This window comes from Heterodontus francisci, chromosome 16 (genome assembly GCF_036365525.1).
Source record: "Heterodontus francisci isolate sHetFra1 chromosome 16, sHetFra1.hap1, whole genome shotgun sequence".
NCBI classification, from domain to species: Eukaryota; Metazoa; Chordata; class Chondrichthyes; order Heterodontiformes; family Heterodontidae; genus Heterodontus; species Heterodontus francisci.
The window spans coordinates 72,667,364-72,686,979 of NC_090386.1; the positions used below are offsets into that span (position 1 = coordinate 72,667,364).

Sequence of the window (19,616 nt, forward strand, 5' to 3'; positions counted from 1 at the left end):
CTGAAAGGAGGAAAAGGAGTTAAAAACAAATCTCCTGAAATGACAAAGAATCATAGGCCATTGCTTATAAACCACATGATTGCAAACACTGCTGATTATCTCCTTTTGCTGGACGCAGGTGTTTTACTGATAATGAAATGTTCCAGCCTTGAAATGAATCAGAATTTCAAATGAAAATTGCTCCATAAATCTATGTATGAAAATGTGATCCTTTAACCACTTTGATCCCTTATTCCTGCACAATAATAAACCACTGTCAGAATGACAGCTATTTTCTTGCATGTGAGAATTCTGATAACCTGGCTTGCTGTCTTTCCTTAAAATGATCCCATTAGCACAGACAGGACACGGCAGGATTTTTTTTGTGATTGTAAAGTAAGAATATAACAGATCTTCAGAGTTTTGTAATCAACAATCCGTCCTGACTATGGGGAACATATGACAGAATAATTCATAAAACCAGAAAACTTAAAAAATGTAGTTAGATATAAGATCACAACTAACTGTGATTCATGATCATAGGGTTGATATCACGTGACTTCTTTCAGTGTCTGTACATTTCCAAAATCTTGCTGGCCAAGTCCTTTTTTCCTCTCAATCTCCCCAACAGCTTTCTCCCATTACTGCTCTGCTCCAGAATGCAGAAGCTCATTAATGGCAACTAATTCCACAGGGGCTGCTGTCTCTCTCTAGAGCATTACAGAATTCATGCGTGACAAAGTCACAAGAGAGCTTTGTCAGTTTCCTTCACAGTTTGCTAAATGTTGTCAGTTCAATTTTTTCAAAAAGCAAATAGATTTTGCTCTCGTTTTCCTTTGGCCATTAGCAGTTCTGTCACAGGTGATAAGGTGAGGCAGAAATTCTGACCTTTCTTTCTTTCTTTGGCCTCCTTGTCTTGAGAGACAATGGGTAAGCGCCTAGAAGTGGTCAGTGGTTTGTGAAGCAGCGCCTGGAGTGGCTATAAAGGCCAATTGTAGAGTGACAGACTCTTCCACAGGCGCTGCAGATAAAATTGGCTGTCAGGGCTGTTTCGCAGTTGGCTCTCTCCTTGCGCTTCTGGCTTTCCTGCCAACTGCTAAGTCTCTTCGAATGCCCACTCTTTAGCCCCGCCTTTATGGCTGTCCGCCAGCTCTGGCGATCACTGGCAACTGACTCCCACGACTTGTGGTCAATGTCACAGGACTTCATGTCGTGTTTGCAGACGTCTTTAAAGCGGAGACATGGGCGGCTGGTGGGTCTGATACCAGTGACAAGCTCGCTGTACAATGCGTCCATGGGGATCCTGCCATCTTCCATGCGGCTCACATGGCCAAGCCATCTCAAGCGCCGTTGGCTCAGTAGGGTGTATATGCTGGGGATGTTGGCCGCCTTGAGGACATCTGCGTTGGAGATACTGCCCTGCCACCTGATGCCAAGGATTCTCCGGAGGCAGCGAGATGGAATGAATTGAGACATTGCTCTTGGCTGGCATACGTTTTCCAGGCCTCGCTGCTGTCGAGCAAGGTACTGAGGACACAGGCTTAATACACTTGGACTTTCGTGTTCCGTGTCAGTGCGTCATTTTTCCACAGTCTCTTGGCCAGTCTGGACATAGCAGCGGACGCCTTTCCCATGCGCTTGTTGATTTCTGCATCGAGAGACAGGTTACTGGTGATAGTTGAGCCTAGGTAGGTGAACACTTGAACCACTTCCAGAGCGTGATCGCTGATATTGATAGATGGAGCATTTTTGACGTCCTGTCCCATGATGTTCATTTTCTTGAGGCTGATGGTTAGGCCAAATTTGTTGCAGGCAGCCGCAGTCCTGTCGATGAGTCTCTGCAGACACTCTTCTGTGTGGGATGTTCATGCAGCATCGTCAGCAAAGAGGAGTTCCCTGATGAGGACCTTCCGTACTTTGGTCTTCGCTCCAAGACGGGCAAGGTTGAACAACCTGTCATCTGATCTTGTGTGGAGAAAAATTCCTTCGTCTGAAGACTTGAACGCATGTGAGAGCAGCAGGGAGAAGAAGATCCCAAACAGTGTAGGTGCGAGAACACAGCCCTGTTTCACGCCACTCAGGATAAGAAAGGGGTCTGATGAGGCACTGCTATGCTGAGTTGTGCCTTTCATATTGTCATGGAATGTGATGATGATACTTAGTAGCTTTGGTGGACATCCGATCTTTGCTAGTAGTCTGAAGAGACCACGTCTGCTGACGAGGTCAAAGGCTTTGGTGAGATCTATGAAAGCAACATAGAGGGGCATCTGTTGTTCATGGCATTTCTTCTGCAGCTGGCGAAGGGAGAACAGCATGTCAATGGTGGATCTCTCTGCTCGAAAGCCACACTGTGCCTCAGGGTTGACACGCTCAGCCAGCTTCTGGAGTCTGTTGAAAACGACTCGCACAAAGACTTTCCCCACTTTGCTGAGCAGGGAGATTCCACGGTAGTTGTTGCAGTCACCGCGGTCACCCTTGTTCTTATAAAGGGTGATAATATTGGCATCGCGCATATCCTGTGGTACTGCTCCCTCGTCCCAGCACAGGCAAAGCAGTTCGTAGAGTGCTGAGAGTATAGCAGGCTTGGCACTCTTGATTATTTCAGGGGTAATGCCGTCCTTCCCAGGGGCATTTCCACTGGCTAGAGAATCAATGGCATTACTGAGTTTCGATTTTGTTGGCTGTTCGGCCAGCTCATCCATGACTGGCAGAGACTGGGCTGCATTGAGGGTGGTCTCAGTGGCAACATTTTCCCTGGAGTACAATTCTAGGTAGTGCTGCACCCAGCAGTCCATTTGCTTGCGTTGGTCAGTGATTGTGTCCCCTGATTTAGATTTGAGGGGGGCGATCTTCTTGATGTTTGGCCCAAAAGCTCTCTTAATGCCATCATACATTCCTCTGATGTTTCTGGTGTCTGAGGCCAGCTGAATATGACTGCATAGGTGTTGCCAGTAGTCATTAGCACAGCGCCTGGCTGTTCTTTGTGCAGCGCTTCTGGATACTTTAAGTACTACAGATGTTAACTCATGAGGGGCTTTCTGATAGTTCAACAGTGCAATGCGCTTAGCAGCTATGACAGGTTCCAGCTGTTCAAAGTGAGATTGAAACCAGTCTGTATTCTGCTTCTCACATTTGCCATAGGTGGTCATTGCTGAGTCATAGGTGGCGTCTCTGATGTGGGCCCAATTGGTCTCTGCATCCCCTGTGGGAGTGTTTTGAAGGGCTTTTTCAAGTGAATTTAGAAACTTATGTAACAGCTGTGGATAAGAAATTCTGTTAGTGTTGATGCGCGGGCGTCCCTCCTGCTTGGAGTGATGTAGCTTCTTTGGTTTGAGTCTAACTTTTCTGCACACCAGGGAGTGGTCGGTGTCGCAGTCTGCACTGTGGAAGCTGCGTGTGATTTGGACACTGTTTTTCCGAGGCTCGCCTTGTGATGATGAGGTCCAGCTGGTGCCAACGACGTGATCTTGGGTGCCTCCATGAAACATGGTGACAGGGTTTAGTATAAAAGAACGTGTTGGTGATGCAGAGGTTGAGATCGGTACATAACTCCAGCAGTCTCTGTCCAGTCTCATTCATCCTTCCAATGCCATAGCATATTATGAACATTTTATTGTGCCTGTACTATGCTCATGTGTGTGCTATTTTTGTGCAGGTGTTAAGAGGATGTGGTACAACCACAGTAAGTGGTCATACATGAAACTGGTCAATTGGATTTGCAACTCAGGTACAAATTTTTATGCACTATATTAATTATGGATAGTGGCATAATTTACTCAGATTTTTAAGAACATTAATACAAAACATAAAATGTCAAATTGTTTTTCTTTTATGTGCAATTATATAATGGCAATTCCAGGAATTTGCACTCCCATGTAGAGCTTTGACTGCTGGGAACACACATCAGGAATTCAGGCACATGGACCCCAAACCTTCATCAATTAAAATTAATGGACAAAAAAGTGTGCGTATGCATGTGTGAGGAAGGGGGTGGTTTGATACATAATTACAGACATGCAATCTCAGCATTTCCACATTGAAGGTCGGCCTAGATTTTATGTACAAGACTCCAGAATGGGACTCGAACTCACAACCTTCTGATTCTGTGACAAGAGTGAGCTCACACCCTTTTTTCCAATTCATTTTACAAAATTATTTTCTATTTGCATCAGTTTGCTGTAACTCCCATTTCCTTTCCTGTAATTTACTTCCTTTTTTTGACCATTAGGGTTATTATACTCATGTGAACGTTGCCAGTGCGTATGAACAGGCTATTTGCCACTGGGGCAACGTTATCAAGCCTGATTCAGCTCTCACTCCACATCCACATTTCAAATGATCTGTAGCTCAAAATGCTGGCTGTTTTACCTTCTGTACTGCTATAGATGCACTGATGTAAGAGAGAAAACTAGATTACAAGCAGCATCTCAGAACTTGTAGAGTCAGTCACATAATGCCTTTAGTTTCTTAATTAAAGGCTCAGATTTTGTCAGTAAATCTGTCTGATGTGCTCGTTACATTGTAAACAATAACAATTAATGTTTGTTAGAAAATAAATGAACACAGACTAGGAGATGCAATGAGTTAACAATTTGGTCTTTCATTTCTGGGACCTGGCTTGAAACCAGCCCACAATGAGTGGACAGAAGTTCTTTCTCTTGGCTGGCTGTCAGGACTGTGTGCTAAAGGAACAACCTTCACAACTCTGAAGTCTCAATCAAAAGGCCTGTAAGGATGCCTGGCACAGAAAAAAGAAAAATCACATATCTGAGGTGCACCAAGTTGGAGCAAAGAAGAAACTTTATTTTGCACTCAACCAGGGAATGCTTGACTCTGACATCAGGTGTCCCAAGTGGAATAACATTCCTTTTCCCAACACTGGAATTCCACACAAGTACAAAGTGTCATAGTGCAAAAAAAAAGTGCTGCAACAGACTGTAGAGTTGATTTTATGACCGTGGCATGATCATTGATTCGCATTGCGTGGGGACATGTTGACTGAGAAATTAGTTTGTGCAGTGCCCATTTATAAGGCGGGCAGGAAGCGTGTGCATATTTCTGTCTGAAACGGGCATTAAGCCTCTTTTTTGCAGACACAAGGGGCCTGGTGCCTGTTTGAGGCTCCCCTCTTGGAAGATTGCACTTGGAAACCAGGCTGAGGGATTGCCTGCTAGACTGCACCAAGAAGGTAAGTAACTTAGCTCCTCCCGACTGCACATTAGAACCACTCACCACAGCACCCAGCCCCGATCTTAACCATTCTGGCCCCCACTTCTCCTGGAACCCTGATCCTGGATCTGATCTCATTTACTTGAGGGTCACTGTGATACTAGCAGCACCCCCATTTTGAACTCCTCTTCACTGATGGGCTCCCATTGCTGCACTGGCTTGATTATAATGAGGTCAGAGGCCCACTATCTGTGGAGCTACAGGCCTCATCATTCAGGCACCCTTGAATTTCTGGGCTCTTGAGAGCTAAGGCACTTTATAAATGCATGTTTCTTTGCTTTTGGACCAGCTACTATTATTACATCCTCAACTTTAACCTCACTAATAAAACTACCTTTCCATCAGTCTTACAGGGAATCTTGTGCTGCCAATTTCCAATTCTTGAGTCTTATGCATTTGAGGCAACTCCACTGTAACTTTCTCAGATTCACTAAGGCCACCTCTTGTTTAAAAGAAGTCTTCCTGCCTGCCAGCCTTAAAAAAATCTGGTCAATTGACCACTGGATGCATAGGACTCATGGTCAGGGAGCCAGTACCAGAAGACCATCATAAAGGCACCTTAAATGCGGAGATGTTTTTCTCCCCCCATTAATCACACCTTGCTCCTCCCTAGCACACAAGGAAAATACTGCACATGCTGGAAATCTGAAATAAAAACAGGAAATGCTGGAAATCCTCAGCAGGTCTGACAGCTTCAGTGGAGAGAGGAGCAGAGTTAATGTTTCAGGTCATTGATCTCCGACGAACTCTGAAGTTCATCGACGTAAAACGTTAACACTTTTTTTTTGCTCCACAGTTGCTGCGAGGTCTGCTGAGCATTTCCAGTTTTTATTTTCTCCTCTCTAGCTTGCGTTTCGTAGCAACTTTACTGAATTATGAATGAAGAAAATAATTTCAATATGTTTTTACATAAGGGCATATATTTAAGATACTAGTTAACTAAAATGGTCTAACTGCTCTGTTTATAATTACATTACTCGGCAGTTTTTAACCAATGATAAAATGCAACTGTTTCAAGTCAAGATTCTAAATAAGTAAATTGGATTACTTTTTTTTTATACACTTGTTCCATTTCTTAATTTGTTGTTTGAACTGCTAAAAACAAGGTATTGCCAACTGGGGATCTTTACAGCTGACTCGCATTAAAAAAAATGCACATAAGAAGTCAGTAAAATAAAGATGTATTTTAGGAAACTTTGCTAAGCTGCCTACTGATTAACTGGCATGTGTGTCAGACACAGGAATACTTAACACAAACAACTTATTTTAACTCCTTAAAAATGATTTTATGCTAAGTTGATATATTTAAACAAAATACTACTTGGAGTCCCAAACCCATTACCAAAATAACAGGAAGCAACACCGAACTATTTAGAAGAGGCAGCTTGTGGTTGCTATGGCAACATAATCTGGATGAGTTCATTTCCTAAGGAAAGACTCAGCTGTATCTTTGCCATTATTTCTGTTTTTTCAGTTGAACAACACTTTGGATTGTGTTCAGAAATGTGCTGAAGCCCTGTGATTGTTGATTGAGGCACATTAAATAATCCCTTTGTTGTAAAACTCCATTTGCAACGGCAGCAGCAATTGCATCATGCACAACACACAAGCATCCTTCATTCATTCTTTATTCTGAGATTTCTGAAAGCATTTCAGTTACATGGCACTTAACATTTCAAATCACAAGATCCATGGCCACAGAGTGAAACCAGAGTCAAATTCTGCTTTTATTACACAGAATTGCCTAGTTTTCGCTGGTGTGCTCAGGGATCTTATTCCACAATAATGTTTGAATGTAGGCCCATTGGTTTGTGTTGACGAAACAAGTCACCACATTTTTATTACACAGGATTAGGAGATTTTCTGGGATTGTTTTCATCAGCATTTTGCCTGATTGTTATTTATCTATCAAATAAAAGAATCTGGGTGAGGAGTAATGGCTTCCCTTTGAACTAAAATCGGTGGTTTCATCGTGCTGCATTTATGATTACATTTCTTGGCAGATTTTCATTAAAAGTTGATAAAAATCAATTGCTGTAAGTGAATATTCCACACAATAGATTGGCTCATGGGTGAAAAGGCACTTCCGATGGACTCTCTATTGGTTTTGGTGTAACCGAAGAAAGCGCAATGCTCAATCACTTGTGTTAAAACAAACCTGCACTCAATTAGCTAAATTTCCTGGCTCTGCTTTTAGCCTACTGAATAAGTGAACCGTGGTGGTGTTGAACAGGACATTGCTTAGACCCCAGTTGATTTTTGACTCCCATGATCCACAATTCATTTAAATAATGGTGACTAAAAAGAAAATCAGCCTGCCACTGCAATGAGAAATATGGGAATTGAAAATGGTGCAAGACTAATTAAAATTACACGTTCTGCATACTTACAGTATTCAAATTTTTAATAGGATAGCTACAAATTAAGGGTAAGCAAAAAGTTTGTCATTTAAAAATCCCCCTTTAATAGGGTATTTCTTGCTTTTTTTATTCATTCATGAGATGTGGGTGGCACTGGCTAGGCCAGCATTTAAAACCCTAATTGCCCTTGAGAAGGTGGTGGTGAGCTACCTTCTTAAACTGCTGCAGTCCATGTGAGGTAGGTACACTCACAGTGCTGTTAGGAAGTGAGTGCCAGGACTTTGACCCAGCGACAGTGAAGGAATGGCAATATAGTTCCAAGTCAGGATGGTGTGTGACTTGGAGGGGAACTTGTAGGTGGTGGCGTTCCCATGCATATGGTGCCCTTGTCCTTCTAGTTGCTTTAGGTCGTGGGTTTGGAAGGTGCTGTCTAAGGAGCCTTGGTGCATTGCTGCAGTGCATCTTGTAGATGGTACACACTGCTGCCACTGTGCGTCGGTGGTGAAGGGAGTGAATGTTTGTAGATGGGGTGCCAATCAAGCGGGCTGCTTTGTCCTGGATGGTGTCGAGCTTCTTGAGTGTTGTTGGAGCTGCACCCATCCAGGCAAGTGGAGAGTATTCCATCACAGTCCTGACTTGTGCCTTGTATATGGTGGACAGGCTTTGGGGAATCAGGAGTTGAGTTACTCGCTGCAGGATTCCTAGACTCTGACCTGCTCTTGCAGCCAGGGTATTTATATGGCTAATCTGGCAGCATCTGTGGAAAGAGAAGCAGAGTTAACGTTTCGGGTCAGTGACCCTTCTTCGGACCCTTCCGAAGAAGGGTCACTGACCCGAAACTTTAACTCTGTTTCTCTTTCCACAGAGGCTGCCAGACCTGCTGAGTGATTCCAGCATTTCTTGTTTTTATTTCAGATTTCCAGCATCCGCAGTATTTTGCTTTTATTTATATGGCTATTCCAGTTCAGTTTCTAGTCAATGGTACCCCCTAGGATGTTGATAGTGGGGGATTCAGTGATGGTAATGCCATTGAATGTCAAGGGGAGATGGTTATTGCAGATGGTCATTGCCTGGCACTTGTATGGCGCGAATGTTACTTGCCACTTACCAGACCACGCCTGGATCTTGTGCAGGTCTTGCTGCATTTCTACACGGACTGTTTCAGTATCTGAAGAGTCACGAATTGTGTTGAACATTATGCAATTATGAGGATGCAAACATCCTCACTTCTGACTTTATGATTGAAGGAAGGTCATTGATGAAGCAGCTGAAGATGGTAGGGCCTAGGACACTACCGTGAGGAACTCCTGCAGTGATGTCCTGGAGCTGAGATAATTGACCTCCAACAACCACAACCATCTTCCTTTGCTCTAGATATGACTCCAACCAGCAGAGAGTTTTCCCCGATTCCCATTGACTTCAGTTTTGCTAGGGCTCCTTGATGCCCTACTCGGTCAAATGCTGCCTTGATGTCACCTCACTTTCACCTCACCTTTCGAGTTCAGCTCTTTTGTCCATGTTTGAACCAAGGCTGTAATGAGGTCAGGGGCTGAGTGGCCCTGGCAGAACCCAAAGTGAGCTTCACTGAGCAGGTTATTGCTAAGCAAGTGCCGCTTGATAGCGCTGTTGATGACACCTTCCATCACTTGACTGATGACAGATTTACCGAGACTAGTAATTTCTGGAAGAGAAACTGCAGCAAGAACCAACCACATCTTGCTGACAAAACACATACTCCATAAATAAAAACAAGAAATGCTGTAAATACTCAGCAGGTCTGGCAGCATCTGTGGAGAGAAACAGAGTCAATGTTTCAGGTCAGTGACCCTTCATCAGAACTCCATAAACATGTGGAGAAACGATTCCAGCATTCCTAATTGTAAAAAAAAAAAGTTCATAAAAATACCTGATTTTCAACAGAATTATTTTATTAAGAAAACACATTTTACCAGTATAAGTTCTTGTACTGTGAACTCCTTGAATTTTGCAACCGTTTCTTTACATGAGCAGAAATATCTATGGCTATAAAGCAGCTGCCTTCAAATTCTACTCCAAAATACCCGGATTAAAAATTTACTTTCCTTTTTAAAGAATACTTCTTCAATGTTTTTCCAAGACATTAAAATAACATTAACCACAAACTTCACGAAGAGAATACAACAATTAATACATATTAAACAAATTGTAAAAACATTTTTTTGAAATTACAGCAAAATGTTAAATTAGTTCTAACTTGTTTCTGCAAACAAGCTTCATTTTGTTTAAAATTTACAGGCAGTTTAAATAATTTACCACAAATGTCTTGGAAATCACTTCAACAACAGCTTCGAATTAACCATACTGTTTGGTTCAATGTTGTTTCAAAGAGATGGCAGGGTTTAGGTACTGTGAACATGTGTGCAAGCAAAAACATGCAGGTGAAGTATTATGCTGTCATACAAAGACTGTTAAACTCTGGCATGGCCAGAATGACCTTTGGGTGGGTCTTTAATTGAATTTCAGGTACTATTTATAAAAATGCCAAAAAAATACAATAAAACCAATTATAGTAATGACTTGTCCACTTCACACACATTATTTGCCCTTTTGAGGTAAGCACAACTACAAACCAGAAGTCCTTACAAACTTTCTACTCAGTTTCTTATTTCAACATACACAAGGATATTAAGCTGTTAAAATGGTCCCTATTGCAGATTAAAAGTCACAGTTTGAACTATACAGTTTCAAAAAAATACAAAATTTTGTGCATAGAATGTAAACTCAAAAATGTATAGAAGAGCATTTTGTAATATTTTAAATTCCCCAGTAAATGCTACACAAAAAATAATTGGTACATATTTCTATAATGGCTTCCAATTATTTAGTCTGAAAACAGTCCACCCAAAAGCCATTGTGTCTATGCCAAGGTCCTTTATCTCTCCTGCATTCTCTAATGCATAAACTAAGTACAAATACCTAGATATATGTTTTTCTTCAGTTATTATACACAATTTATTTTCTATGAACAGTATAAATAATTAAAAGGCATTTTTACAAACATATGTAGAACTTTTATATTAAAAGGTCACCTAAAAACAAACATTTAAAAAACTAGTTCTACATTACAAAAATTAAAAAATACTAATGTTAAAAAAAACTTAAATATATCAAGAATTGAAAATGACCATCAGATATTTTGGAGTTTAAATAGTTTTCATATATACACACGACAAAGACATAGAAAACGATGAAGCTTATAAAACTGATATACATTAATAACTTTTTAAGCATGAAAAGAGCAGGTAACTCAATATTGTCTCATTGCTTTGAGAAGAGCATTTGTACTACACTCTCTCGCATTTTAGTCACATAAATCACAGTTCTATAATCCAACAATATTCTTGACTACATGCAGTCACTAGTCAATTAAAATATAATCTAAAACAGATACATAGTATATGCAAAATTAGTCAGAATGATTGGTAAAGATAGTTGGATTATTAACCCTGATTTAACCAGGTGAAATTATCTGAAAATGCAGTGGTTAACTGCCCTTTTTTCCTTAATGTAGAACCCATAGGTCCTTAAAATTTATCCAAAACTCTAAAATAAAGTTTGAATATAATGGAACCCTTCCCCATGTGAATGTGTGGAAAATTTTTTTTAAATGGATGCAGCAACATCCAACTGAAACAATGGCTTTTGATTTATTAGAGAACATCTGTGAACAACTTATGAACAGTGGTTAAGTCCATGTTCTCCTCATGCATGATATTTTAAATATCTAATGTATTGACTGCAAGTAGACTAGATTATGCAGAGTCTCTCAAGTTATGTGAAATTACACATAATTAAATCACTTCTCTCAGAAGACTATGATGTAGAAAACAAACAGTGAAGGGTATGTTTACAAAAACAGTGAAGAGCACATTTACCACCAGAGTGCTGCAGTGGTTAGCATGGCAGCCTCACAGCTCCAGCGACCTGGGTTCGGTTCTGGGTATTGCCTGCGTGGGTTTCCACCGGGTGCTCTGGTTTCCTCCCACAGCCAAAGACTTGCAGGTTTATAGGTAAATTGTCCACTGTAAATTGCCCCTAGTGTAGGTAGGTGGTAGGAGAATTGAGGGAGGTAGGGAATATGGGAATAATGTAGGATTAGTATAAATGGGTGGTTGATAGTCAGCACAGACTCGGTGGGCCAAAGGACCTGTTTCAGTGCTGTATCTCTTTATGACTCTATGACAGTTATAGACATGCATTAAAAAAAATCTGGGCATTAATTACTTACGCTGGAAGGTAGATAACTGAAACAGATATATTGGGGTGGGTAAGAGTGAGATGGAGACAGATTAGGATTGGAAGCATAATGAGAGACAGGCATATCGAAATGGAAAATGAAAGAGAAGCCAGATAAGGTAATGGAAATAGGTGTCAGATTGACATGGATAACGGCAAGTGCAGCCATACTGGAGGAGAAAGGAAATGGAAAGTGAATCAAGGAAGGGCCAGATTGGGAAGGATAATGATATAAGGATAGTCAAACTAGAAGGCAGCGTAGAAAGCATGTTAGGAGGGGAAAAGGGAGGAAGCAGAGACAGAAGCCTTGATATTAACTTGGGGCAGCAGTTGAGCAGGAAGAGGCCAAGGCAGGTGGCAAATCATCCTACCTGAGCAGCATGAGGCCTGGGAGATTTCAACTCCCTGGTCTCATCAACTAGCCAGAAGCAGCAGCTAATCTCCGGCTTTCAGGCAAGTCACAGGGAGGTACTTTGGGAGGGCCTCAAATTTGGGGAGGGGTAGTGTCGGGGAGCCTAAACTTTCCATGTTAAACCTGGAGGAGCAATCCTGCTTCTCCTAGGCCACAAGAAAAGTCATAAAAAGAAAAAGCACTGACTTTTTGGCCCTGACTGCTCCTCCCATTAGTTTATCCTGATTGGAAGGCTTGTGGTTAAAATAGAAGTTGAACCCTGATGATGTCATTAGAACCCAATCTGCATAGTTAAAGGATGAGACTGTCAATTTCCATTAGGTGTCCCTCTGTCTACTCAGAACAGGTTAAAATCAGAACCTGTGAGATGTCAGTGGGCAAGTCCCATGGGCAAATTTAACTACCTGCCGGTTTCCTCTAAATGGTTGAGGTTAGAATTGCTCCCAGACCAGTGGAGGTAAGTATCTAAGAAAGCCAGATTGGGAATGTTAAAGGGAAACGGTGAAGACAAATTGGGAGAAGAAAGGAGAAAGGGAGCCCCAGGGAAAGAAGCAATGAGTCAGATTGGGAGATGTAATGGAGAGCGCGCTTGGGGCAACATAGGGATAAAAATTTGCATTTATATAGTGCCTTTCATGGCCCCTGAATGTCCCAAAAAGTTTCAGAGGACAAAACACCTTTGACGTGTAATCATTGCTGTAAGGTATGGAAACATGAAGCCAATTTACACAGCAAGGTCCTACAAATAGCAATGAGATAAATTACTTTTTAGTGCTTTGATTGAGAGGCAGATGTGGGCAAGAACACAGGGAGAACCCTTGGGCAATTCCAAAAGAATGTCAAGATCATGTCCACCTGAGAGTGAAGTTGGAGTCTCAGTTTAACATCTTATCTGAAAGATGGCACATCTGATAATTCAGTGCAGTACGAAAGGAGCACTGAACTGTCAGCCTAGCTCTTGTGTTGATGTTTCTGGAATGGAACTGGAATACACGACCTTCTGACTTGGTGAGAGTGCTACCACTGTGCCAAAGCTGACACCTGAAGAAAAAAAGAGAAAGGGAAATAGAAAAAATAGCACAGCAAGATAGACTGGTGGAAGTAAGCATTGTGGAGAGCCAGGGGAAGTCAAATTGGGAAGCAAACTAATTGGGGAGATGCAATTGCAAGAGAAGCCAGAATAAAGCAGATTGGGATGAGAAACTGGAATAATGAGCCAGATTGAGAGGGGTGGGCATAATGAAAAACTGGACAGAGAATTATAACAGCAAGGCAAGTCAGTAGGGGGCAGAGTGGGAGGAGTAATAGCAAGGGAAGACAGATTTAAAGAGGTCATGCAAAGGGAAGCCAGTGGAAGATGGATTGGTGGGAGTATGTATCATGGAAAGCTGGGGGGAATAGACTGGTAGGATGGACATCATGGGGAGCCACAAAAGGTCACACTGAAAGGGGTAATGCTAAAGTGAGCCAGATTTGTAAGAGAAGGATCAAGAGAAAGCAGACTGAATGGAGTAAGCATCATGGGAATGCTAAAATGAGAGAGGCCATGACAAGAAGTCCCAGAGGGAGCTGGAATGGAAGGGATAGCAACAAGGAGGCCAAATTGGGTGGGGTAATTGGATGGACAAAGGAAAACAAATTGGGAATGGCAACGACAAAGGAAACCAGCAGAAAACAAAACTGGGAGGGGAAATAGTCAGGAAAGCTGGATTTGCTAGGTTAATAATAAGGAAGTCAATGGAAGAGGTAAGGGGAAGGAAAGCCATATTGGGTTGGGCAATGGAAGGGGAGCCAAATTGAAGAGGCCAAGATATGGAGAAAGAGTGAGTAGAGGTGACAGACTAGGAACCAGAGCTACATTGCAAGAAGTAATGGGAAGGAGGGCTAGGTAGAACAGGGAAATGGGAAGGATCGCCTGACTGCAAGGGTAGGAGAAACAAATTGGGAGGGAGGCAAGAGCCTAAAACCTCCGCTCAGTGAAGAACTCTCATTGGTTGGGTGGGGCAAGGGTTGCAATTCCATTCCACCAGGTTTCCACTCCTCTTAGTTTCCTCCTGATGCAGAAAAAGTACGTAGTTCTGCCTGCACAGTCACAACATCCAGCAGTTTAGAACTGCTTCTGCAGCTGTTTCAGGGCTACCCCAAGAATTCTGCCTGAAATGTCTCCAATGGGCCTAGCAGAACCTATGTCTGCTGAGAGCAGCTGTAGGTCCTATTCTGAGCCTACAGGGGAGAAAGCAATTGGCAAACAATCCCAGCAGGAAGCCACTCCTAGTTTCCTATGGTAAAGTGGAGCAGACACCTCTGTTGGTACAGAGTACCTATCCAAAAAGAATTAGTTGATTCCACTCCTGGTATTTGGGATCAGATCATGAGGGAGCCAAAGTGCCGGGTGGAAATCTTGCTCTGTTGCACTATTGCCAGGGTCCACGGAAGTTTTAGGCTGAGTTGCGCTGTCATAATGGGATAAAAAAAAAAATGAAGCTGATGGAAAAAGTTTGCAATGAGGTGTGTGGAAGGGAGACAAATTACGAGGAGAAATGGGAAGCCAGATTGAGATAGACAATGGAAAAGATCCAAGGTTGGGAGTAACAAGATGGGAAGCCAAACAGAAAGGCAAGGGTAACAGAAGCTAGACTGGGTGGGGAAGTGAGCCAACTCAGTACATGAACTAGATTGGGAGAAGTAAGAGGAAGAAAGGCAAATGAGAGACAGATTGAGAAGGAAAATTGGCAGCGGAACTAAAACAGAAGGGCTATGGTAGAACACAAGAAAAATGTGCTGGATGACAATGTGGAAGGGGCCAGGGTGGGGTGTGTGTGTGGGGGGGGGGGGCGGGGTAGAAAATTTAGCAAGGACAATAACAAAGGGAGTGAGGAGGATAGGGAGAAGAGACATGCACATTCAAACAAAGACTTAGAGTGACTGGGTAAATGGGAATGGATGCAAGAGGAAGACATAATAGGAGAGGCAGTCAGGAGACTGGATAGACTGAAAATGAGAAATCGACTGGGAAGGGAAGGAAAACAGAGATAGACTAGGAGAAATTAAAAGCTAAAAGGTTATGTTGAAAAGAACGATGGAAATGCAAACCAGTCTGGGAGGGCGCAAGATTAGAAGGGGTAATGAGGGGAGGGCAGTGGGCAGGGTGGGCCGCACATGGTGTGGCAGCAGGCTGAAGTATTTTCACGAGGACAGGAGGAGCATTCCTGCTTCTTCTGACTGCACAAAAATAAATGATGAGAAGGGCTTTGAGCAATTTTATGAATGAACACCGGTAGCTGCTTTATGGTCTACTGGCCAACCACTCACTGCATCAGGTGAGCACTGGGCATCTAATGGTAGGTAGTGGTGCACTCCCCCACCCAGACAGACAGTCAACTGCTGGCAGCTGGTTTTTCAGGTGAGAAATGGGCTGGCAGCAGCTGAAAATCATCCCTCGGCTGTGGCACCCATCTGTTACGACAATCAGGAAAATGAAGCCCCCTCCCCCTCATTCAGATGGTTATACCGGGACTAGGCCTACTCCAGGCACAGGCCTATCTGGGATGCTGAGGAAATCCGTGCACTGCATAATGTGAGAGGTCATCTGATGCCACAAGCCTCTACCCCTTTTCTTTCATTTTCAGCATTCTGCAGGTATAATTTCCCTCCTAATTTAACAATGCTGAAATTCAGCATTCTATACTATCTATTCAAAGCAGTGTGCAATAATCTGCTTCAGAATTTATTTTTTAAGACTACATTCAGGGTAATACAAAATGAGAGGAAAACAAAACAGTAAAATGGTCTGGAAATTCTAGTGTGCCCATAAACAGCCAAACAATCCCACTAGTGAACACAGAGGTCTGAGGCACACGTTATAGTGTGCCTCAGACCTCGTGATTGTCGAGACAGTGAGCTGTGGAGACCAAACGAGTGTTCTCAGGCAGCTCTTCAGCAAAGAGAATGCAGAGTGGTGGCCAGGAGTGACCCCCGTGGTTTTCATGTAGGGTACAGGGGAGCACTCCTGATCCTCCTGGTTCCACATACAGGTTAAGTATGTTTGAAACATTTACTTTTTTTAATTACAGCCTGCAGCAGTCGCTTTAAGATTTACCTATTAGGCCGCATACAGGCCTGGTTTTCCTGAACATAGCTGGCCCGACGCTGGCTGCGTTCAGGGCAACCCAAAATTGCAGAGGGGCTCTCAAACAGGCAGTCGGCCACTTATTTGAATAAGCAAAGTGTCTGACACCTGTTTTCGGTGTGGGTCCTTGCTGCCTTTTTTTTTTGCTTACACCAATATGGCAGGGTGAACACTTCTGGCTCATTAAGTGTTTGCTTCATGGCCGCTATATTGTAGGCTTATGAGGCTGTTTAGCGCTTGAAAAGCAGGCGCTGTGCAGTCAAATTTCTAGATCATAGTCTTCACTGGCCATCTTTTCCTCCAGCGGCCCAAAGTACTTTTATGCCAGTAATCTGATTATTGTACAACCTACAATGCAATTCATTTGGAACATACTTACAACCCACAATATACAGTGTGTCACAAAGCAACAACATGCGAAACAGCTCAGACATTGTAAATTATGAAAGTGAAGCTCAAGTGCTTTCTTTACATGAATTCAATTTTAAAAGGTGTTCCTGCTTTGTAACACACAGCTGACTGTTTCATTCTTTATCATATATAGAAAACTGATTTCTTCTTTTTCAGTGTCGTGGTTTCCCTTTAAATGTTTTTCTTTTAAATGATGGAGTGCATCATTTGGAATAGTAATGAATGACTGGTCCTATCTGTGTACACGTAGGCCAGATGTAATGTGGGGATTTATTACACTACCACAATAAATTTATTACCCACCAGACAAAATGCTTTGTTACAAATGCAAAACAATGCTGAAAATGAGACAGAAAGCTAATCAATGGCCTGCAGCCTGCAACTTACAAATAGTTTCCAATCTGCAAAGCACTCTATTGAGCCAGGATTGCACCGATGTTTAATTAACACTTACAAGCACTGCTCCTTATAGAATGCATGCAGTTGCAAAGCAACCTGGAAAAGCTACTCACAAGTTGTCTCCCTTAAGACACCGAGCATGTATGTGTTGCCGTGCAAAGAAAATTAAAGGAACCGTACATTCAAATGAACAGGCTGTGCAAAATGGAAAACAATTTAGAGGGGAAATTGCTTACAAGTCTCTTTCCTTAAAGGGAACCACCTTTAGCTTATAAAATTGCCTTGAGCAGTGGTACAAAACAGGTGTTATCGAACTGACTGTTATACTTACTCCCCAATATTCAGTCCCATTGACTTCAATAAAACTGAATATCAAGCAGGGAATCTAACAGGCAGCCCATGCAATACCACCCTGTTTAGCTTCCCCACCCAAGTCGAATTTCATCCTCCATGCTCTCTGACTCACTGATAGCAGTGCCACAGGAGCTCTGTTTGTTCACATGTATGAAAATTATAATAAACCAAGTGTAGCTAAATTTAAGATGAATGGTAAGCGGAATCTCTCCATGCTTCCAAACGTGCAGTTTGAAATGTGTGTTGCAAGTATTTATTCCTTCTTAAATATATTTGTGGAGTGTGGCGATAGTGATGATAGTGCCCCAGACACATTTATAGATCACAAATGAGAGTCGGAAGAAAGCAGCACAGAGACGGGAGGACATGTTTGCCAGATGAAGTAGAGACTGTCAGATGTCATAATCTAGCTTAACAGTCTTGCTGTTGTATGAATATCTATGCACTGCTATTACAGAAATGACTCAACCATCTATGCAATATAACCTAGATCACTCAGATTCTCTTGATAAAAGTCACTCAATAGTTTGCTTTCCCTCCACAGTTTGTACTTTGCAATTTACAGTGACCACAACAATAAAACCTGAACATCTTTTCTAAACGTCTCCAAGAATTTCACTTATGCTGTCAGATAAAGCGAAAGTTGCAGAGATTATTTTAGCACACAAAGTTGTCTCCTTGCTCCGGTACGTGGCACTGTTCACTACTCAGCCTGATTTTTCATCTGACGTGTTGGGATCTGAAGGCAAAGAACGCGATTTACACTGCGATAATGAATGGCGAACTGATGATCTGGACGGAAAGCAGGAGGTGAGTGACTGAGATGTACAATCACATGATGTTTCCTGCACAAGAACATGAATGAAATTCAATGTCAATATTTACATGCTAAGTAAAACAAATCTTGCTCAATAGTTTTAGAATTGGGATAGAAATTTCTTAAATGTAAATTCAAATTGTAAACATAGAAACGACCATTGGGGATGGCAGAATAAGCACTTTAACAAGATGACATGATTTTTCTACGGCTACTATTTTAGCAGAGGCACTAACCCATTTAAAATAAATGTGTTCTTGCTTGTATTAAACTAGTAGATAAACCCTGTACAAGAAATGCTAATATCACCCGCCATAACTTCATCAGAAAAAAAGTGGTGCTCATTATGATGAGGAATGTTAGTGCTGGGGAAAGGAATGCCTTCCATTTCAGGCATTCAGTGTCAGCATCATACATCTCCAGGTGAGAAACAGCCCCCACTCTGCTTCTACAACATACCTCAACCATGGAAGAATACATCCCAGAACTGTGACTTTTCCGTACCCCACCGCCCCCTGCCACACCAGCCATCCCATGTTCTCTCGGTGATATAGTCAATTAGCTGATATAGGGACAATTTCTCTGTTATAGTCTCATAGTCCATTTGGAATGGAATTCAGATCACCCAAACTCATAAGATTGACTCATTGCCCATAATATTCTTACAGTCATCAGACAGAGGAGCCTTTCGTCACATCAGTTTGGGCTTAATTTCTACCCAAGCTCCAGAGGGGAGAGGGCACCAATCTACCACAATATAAAATTAAATTCTGTGAGACGAGGTTCCCAGTAATGGGATTACAGAGATCATTGTCTCTGAATCACAGAGCTCCTGATTTTCTCCATTAGATCCACACTTGTGAGCAAGGTTCCACCTCTGTAGCTTTGACTCGCTAAATTTGCCCTTTAATGTTTTTACCCCTCCCAAACTGGTTTGAATTTCCATTGTTCCATTCAATATAGCACTATTAGCTTTTCATTTAATCTGTATAGTAACAAACATGCAGTTTGTTTACAACCTTTATGCATTAAAATATATATGCAGATAGCTTATTTTACTTGTAGGTAATAGCAAATTAAAATTGATGTCTTGACATTTATAAATCTCAAAAGTACTGATTGGCTAGCTCTCTAAAAGAGCTGGCACAGGCCTCCTTCTATGCTGTGACAGTCTATGATTTTATACTAGTCCAGAAATCTCATATTAACATTAGTTGTAGAGAGTTTCAAAATAATTTAATGACATATTTT

General features: G+C 42.1%; 1 protein-coding gene across 1 annotated transcript in view; it reads right to left on the bottom strand.

The window, feature by feature from the left end:
- Window positions 1–9,508: 9,508 nt before the first annotated feature.
- mtcl2 (microtubule crosslinking factor 2) overlaps window positions 9,509–19,616 on the bottom strand; it is a 100,659-nt gene continuing 90,551 nt past the window's right edge. The window contains exon 14 of the mRNA XM_068048384.1: window positions 9,509–18,393. Coding sequence (XP_067904485.1) covers window positions 18,256–18,393 — 138 coding nt within the window. The 3' untranslated portion in view covers window positions 9,509–18,255. The remainder of the gene's footprint in view (window positions 18,394–19,616) is intronic.